General features: G+C 44.6%; 1 protein-coding gene across 1 annotated transcript in view; it reads left to right on the top strand.

The window, feature by feature from the left end:
* Positions 1–2494: 2494 nt before the first annotated feature.
* il16 (interleukin 16) overlaps positions 2495–6843 on the top strand; it is an 11186-nt gene continuing 6837 nt past the window's right edge. Inside the window, 2 exon segments of the mRNA XM_070442325.1 lie at positions 2495–3015; positions 3304–3496. Of these exon segments, the coding sequence (XP_070298426.1) occupies positions 2753–3015; positions 3304–3496 (456 nt within the window). The 5' untranslated portion in view covers positions 2495–2752.

Below are 6843 nucleotides of genomic sequence, written 5' to 3'. Positions count from 1 at the left end.
CAATGATAGTCTGGTTTCTCCCATTTGGTGCCTAATGAACACAACCCACTAATGCAAGAAGGACAGCATCTGACATAATCTCACTGTTTTTGTATTTTTTTTGTTCCCACGTAATATGCTAAAAGATGCTGAATTTACTAAGTATACACTTATCTAACCAGTCATCTTGACTTAAACATCTATTACTGTGGATGGATGGAGGAATAGGTATATTGTAAGCAGGTTTGAACTTAAAAAATAATGAAATTGAATCGACGGATCAAAGTAATGTAAATATCGATGCATCTCAACAGGACTTTAGCAGCATGATATGACTGGCTGTCATTCATACTGCCGTACATCTGAGGAAGAGCTAGACTGCATGCTTCTATTGCCCATAAATGGTAGCTACTGTAAGGAAGAAGGGGGCGTGCTCAAAATCTCTGTAAAACAGAGTTGCGTAGTCTCCATGCATCAGGCATCAGCTGTGGTTGAGACACGTCATTCTGTTTTGCATTGGTTATTCCGCTTGCATATTCTCTGAAACCACAARTGTCTGTGAAGCTGATCTGCAGAGCTGGGTCGACTTCATTAAGGCGTGCAACGGAAACGTCTTAATACGAAAATGAACGTTTCTTATTGGACAAGTCCAGGTAGTCCCTCCCTGTTTCTTRRATTTGGTGCCTAATGAACACAACAGGACAATGTGATGGACATTTTTATGTTTGTGCTTTTCTATAAACCAATTTCTATGTTCTCTGTTTGTGCTTTTCTATAAACCAATTTCTGTGTTCAATCAAGTGACTGACTGAACGAATCCTCACTATCAGTATCTGCAGTTTGGCAGTACGCCCAGACCCTTGTTTAGAGAAATGATATCTCAGTTTCAAGGTCTCAGCTTAGAGAAGAAGCCTCGTGAGGTATTGGTCTGTCACATGCATGACCCAGTATTGGTCGTCACATGAATGAAACAAACATTAATTCTGAATGATGAATAAGCTAAATCATGCAAATATAACTTGTCAGTATATAAGGGAGCTAATGGGACTGCCCTGTTAGAGCTCACTTCAGATTGCTACTATATGTATCTAAGTCTGACTGGGACCTCTCCAACCTGCTGACAATAAAGAGGGATTCACTTAAGATTGACTTCGAGTGTCCCTGTGTAAGAATTTCCACAATTACAACATTAGACATTAGTGCAGAGAAGGATAACATTTGACATAATCTCACTGTTTTTCTTTTTCTCTGTCTGTAAGCAATATGCTAAAACATGCTGAATTGACTAAATACAGTATACTAATATAATTTGCCTCTAACTAATGTGTATTGTCCCATGTGTTGTTTCTGCATCTACATCTACATGCTTCCAGCTTGTTAGCAGTGTGTACAAGGCTTTGAGAAAGATCATAAGGTTACTGTGTAGAAATGTATGTGGAACCGTTTCATACTCTTGAATGTGTGTTGGTGAATGTTTTGCATGGAGATGACTTTGGACTGAGAATGGTGCTTTTTCAAATAGAAAATATGAACATACCAGTCATACCTTTACATTTTTGTTTACAGAATGTCATACATCCATGCCTTTGAGCGGGCATGGATGGACAAATATAACACCTCTTCCCTATGTATCCTGTCCCTGAAACATTAAACCTTAAACCCGTCTCACAATGCAAGCTTTTATAGTAAGGATGGCTTCTCCATCCATTGCCTGGAAGTATTTGCTTATGTGTTGTGACTCACCTGTAATTCTGAAAGATGCTTGTTATATCCCACATCATAGAATGGTTGCCTTGGCACTGTGTGTGATTCAATTATGTTCTGCATCTGGTCGTTGTGAGTGTGATGGATGGATGCATGTCCATGGAAGTTGTGGAGGTAACGGGCAGTAGTAATGCAGGGTGAATTACTACACCTTTCTGCGGTCAGAGGCTGAGTGGTGCGCTCAACATTTTAACTTCCTGTTTATCTGTGTTCCAGGAAGTAGAGAGTGAGAGAGAAAGAGAGCGAGAAACTCAGGGGGAAGTGGAGAGACTCTACTCACTCAGAGGCTCGCTCTGCTGCCATCACTGACTGCCCTCGATCCTCATCCTGCACAGAAGACAGTCTACACACAGGTACTGTATGGGAACCTCTACTTTTTTCACCATTTGTAAATACAGAGCTAACAGTCAAATATACAGCTATTTGAGACACCTATAGGGGCCATTTGCAGTTAATTTGCAGTTTGTTTCTGAAAGACAACATGTTATTTAGTTGTGAACGCCATCTTTAGGATCAATTCTTACATTGTGACATTTAATGGCACACAACTTACTATTTAACGTTATTAGTAAAGCAGAAAGCTGTGCAGGTATGAATGCATTATTTTAATGAGGGAGTGTGAGTCTAGCTCATTATGAAGTACTTGTATCTCTCCTGCTCTTAGACTGTGTTTCCTGTGTTGTCTGTGTTCAGTGCTGAATCTGCCTTCACTCGCTCCCAGAGTAGAGAGGGCCGGGCTGAAGGAAGGCAGGGCCGCGTGGAGCAGCTCCCCCCAGAAAAGCTTCACGACCCCTGGGTTAGGATCTCCGACAGCGCCCCTGATCTTGGAGGTCCTGAAGACCCCCATCAGAACCAMKYMKWSKCRCAMCCGAGCACACACCGTCACAACACACACTCCCACAGTAGCACACACCAACAACAAACACACCATCTCAGCTCACACCACGACGCCACACACACTCCATCCCAAACCGACAGACAKCCCAACGACACACACTCCCCAGTCGCCATGAGCCAACCAAGTGAGTTTCCCGAGCTTCCTGAACTTAACTGTACTTCCACCCACCACACCGCCCCAGACCCCACCACCCCCTCCACCCCTGCCTCCCTAATCTCCACCCCTAGCCCAAGGACTGAGGACCCCCCAGGGATGAGGAAGGGCCCCCCAGTTGCCCCCAAGCCTGTGTGGAACCGTCAGAGCCTCAGGAGTATTAGGAATGGGAGGCCCCAGGCTGAGCTGGCCAAACCCCTGGACATCAGAGGCGGTGGAACGTACGTAGTGTTTCTCCAGAACATTTCTCCTTTATCTTGTGTTTTATGCAAATGTGGCGGAGGCGGTTCAGTCTTGCCTGAGATCTGAAGACTTGTGTTAGCGCCTAAAGTGTAGGCCTTTATTTCAGTGGGTTGWGGTGGTGTTGAAGGGTATAGGTGACCTGGCTTTGATTCCCAGTCGGTCCATCAAYTATTGTMTGTTCATGAGTTATAAGCCAACAAGAATTTCTGTCTCGTAAATTATCCAGGTGGATGGACAATAACATTTAAAAATGTGTATTTCAACAGCACCTTCGGGGTACGTCTGCGACCCACCTCCTCTGCAGCCCAGCTGTCAATCAAGCAGAAGATCCATTCATTTGAGACCTTCTCTAGTCCTGAGGGTAGGGTACGGAGACGAGGGCAACAACAGGAGGCCCCTAGCCCCTCCACTTCCTCCCTCCTGAAGGACAAGGCACCGTCAGGAGTGACCCACCTCTCTTAGAGGAGAATGGCACAATTCAACATGAATGGCAAAGGAGCCAAAGTGACCTCTCAATCCCTGACGAGGACAAGTACAGGAGGATGTCTCTTGTTCCCCCTGCAGCTCTCCTCACTCCATCCTTCCGCCTTCTCTGGCCTCCCACCCTTCTGCCTCCCTACCTGCTTTTCTCTTCTTCGACCCCCTCCCTGCCTCGGAGCTCAGACCAGGGAAGAGACAAGCAGAGATCTCTGACTCGCCATCCCCCGAGGACATCACCACCACCCATCCACCCTAGAGGCACCTCTCCCCGAGGCCGAACCAGAAACAGAGCCCCTGGATGGGCTGTAGAGGCCTCATCATCTCCCCTCCGGCCGGTGCCCAGGAGGTCCAGCAGCTCAAGGGAGAGACTTTGGTCCACTACAACACCAGAGGAGGGGGAGGGAGACCAGAGCCATGCCCAGGCTCAGGGGCAAGCAGGCCAGCCTGCGACACGTAGCCTGCCCCTGCCTCCTCTCCTCCCCGATGGGTCAACAACTCTAAGAGGACTGGAGGGAGAAGCCTGGGGAAGATACTTTCCTTCAGTAACCAGGTGGTCTTTTGGTCCACACTTTACATTACATCACATCGTCCAGTGGTAAATTGTAAAATGTCCAAATTAACTGATGAAATGTATGAATGTCACATAAGCTTCATACCAGTTGAATAACCCATGTAATTATTCTGTAAGGGTGCATGCAATACGTTTGTAACTGTCATTTAGTGTGTGGATTGTCAACCCTGCGACATTGGCAATAGTTTGCTTGGGAAACAATATAATTTATATATATTTCTGTTATATTTTCATTATATTCTTACTATAAAATATATGTGTTTTGACTGTGGTAAGGGCACAGGATATAAGTGTATTGTTGCTAAATGAACAAATGAACTACAGGCTATCCACTGGCACAGACGTCAATTCACGTCAATTCAACATCTGTAACGTGGGAATGACGTGGAAACAATGTGATTAAAACAGTGTGTGCCCATGGGACTGCCAGACGAAGCACCGTAACATAGTCAACTCAGCTGTTTCTGTTCGTTTTCATTTGTTTTCCCTCCATTCTCTTAGATAAAAGGACCTATTATTCTCATCTGATGTTGTGAACAGTAATGATTTAAGTGGTTCATTATGTTGATTAAGGTCTTGAGATAATAATAGTAATAATTACTCCGTGTAGGTGCTGATGGGAATGAGTGTCAGCAGACATTTCATTTGGAAGTCAATTCACCCGGTTGGGATTTGGCAACTTATTGTAGACTAATTGGATAATTACTTTAGATATAGAAAGAAGCAGTGACAGTTGTTTTACCCATGGTGTAAGAAGCGTGCTATAATGGCTCTTGAGGTGGGATGAACGCAGAGCCCTAACCATAACATGTTTTATACTCTGCTCTCTCTACTCTACTTACTCTGGCTCTACTCTGCTCTGCTCTGCTCTGCTTGCTCTACTCCTACTCTACTCTGCTCTAACTCTATCTGCTCTGCTCTGTCTACTCTACTCTACTCTGCTCTATCTCTACTCTGCTCTGCTCTACTCTACTCTGCTCTGCTCTCTCTCTCATACTCTGCTCTGCTCTGGCTTGCTCTGCTGCTCTGCTCTGCTACTCTACTCTGCTCTACTCTACTCTCTCTGCTCTGCTCTGCTTCTGCTTGCTCTGCTCTATCTGCTTTGCTCTGTCTGTTCTCTTTCTGCTCTACTCTACTCTATTACTCTGCTCTTCTCTGCTCTGCTCTACTCTGTCTGCTCTGCTCTTCTGCTCTCTCTTCTGCTCTACTCTAACTTATCTACTTCTCTGCTCTCTGCTTGCTTCTACTCTCCTCTACTCTATCTGCTCTGTCTCTCTGCTCTGTCTGCTCTGCTCTTTTGCTCTCTCTACTTTCTTAATCTATCTATCTGCTCTGTTCTCTGCTTGCTCTGCTTCTACTCTGCTCTGCTCTGCTTGCTATAACTTACTCTGCCTCCCATTCTCACTCTATCTCTTAACTTTTCCTGCTTATCTTGCTTCTGCTCTATCTTGCTCGTGCTTCTTTATCTGCTCTCTACTCTGCTCTGCTCTACTATTTATCTGCTCTGCTCTCTCTACTCTTTTATCCTGCTGCTCTGCTCTCTTCTCACTCTTTTGTCACTCTATTTGCTGTCTCTACGGGCTTTACTTTTACTCTCTAACTCTTATCTGCTCTGCTTCTACTTTTATCTGCTCTGCTTGCTTGCTCTTACTCTGCTCTACTCTTATGCTTGCTCTGCTCTGTTTTATCTGATTCTCTCTTATGCTTTCCTTTCTGCTCTGTTCTTCCTTAGCTCGTTTCTATTATACTGCACTGCTCTGCTCTACTTATTCCAGGTTTCCCATGCCCTGATCGCGTTCCATGCACTTCCCTGCTCCCTCCCCTGTCCTACTAGGCAGGTAACCCGGGTCAGACCCACACCCGTGCATTCCCCCTCTTAGTTTCTGGCAAAGCCGGAGGAGCGCGACCAGGCCCAGCAACACCCCCTCTCCCTGGCCCCGCAAGCAATGTAGATAGCTTCTCTGTCAAGGTTAAAACTCTCTCAAAATCAACATACAGCTTATACCAGGTGTTGGGGTCAATTCCATTACATTCAATCAATTCAGAAGTAAAAGGAAGTTCCATTCATTTTCCTCTCAGTGCTTCTCTATGAGAGAATTTCAATTGGAATTTCAGTTTACTTCCTAAATTGCTGTAATTGAAATGGCAATTGACCCTTACCTGCGTATATACAGCATAATTCTCTGTTTCCAATGACTGATACCAGACGGGCATTCACACATTTACCTCTCAGGGTGATTGTATGAAAAGGTATAATATTACACTGATTTCACCAAGAGCTGATAATAGTCCTAGTACGTCCTATAGACCTACACTGTAGTAAGGCTTGCTATAAAAAAAGTAAGATAGACTGCTCACTGGAGTCACGATTCTGTAAGTATGAGATGGCATTATTATATTATTCAGGTGGAAACAGGCTATTTTAAATCAAATCTTTTCTGTATTTTGGTCCCTGCTTCAACAGGGCCTTATGCAATCGCGCGGCAGTAATATCTTTAGTCAGAGGAAGTGATGAACACAGGAAGTGAACAAACAGGAAGTCACACGTGTGTTGTCCTGTTCTGAGATGTGTCATTATGTCTAATGTTATCTGACTGAAATCCTCTCAGAGTTTTCTTGTTAACAGATGTGACAGACTAAAACATAACTCCTCTATTTAGTTTTCATACGTGAAATGCATGGATTACTGAGAGTAGTAGATAGAACCTGTCATACAGAGGTGTGTCTGTGGTGTGTGTTTCTGTCTGTGCCAGTG

This window comes from Salvelinus sp. IW2-2015, unplaced genomic scaffold (assembly GCF_002910315.2).
Source record: "Salvelinus sp. IW2-2015 unplaced genomic scaffold, ASM291031v2 Un_scaffold7862, whole genome shotgun sequence".
NCBI classification, from domain to species: domain Eukaryota; kingdom Metazoa; phylum Chordata; class Actinopteri; order Salmoniformes; family Salmonidae; genus Salvelinus; species Salvelinus sp. IW2-2015.
This window is presented reverse-complemented; position numbering and strand designations above follow the sequence as displayed.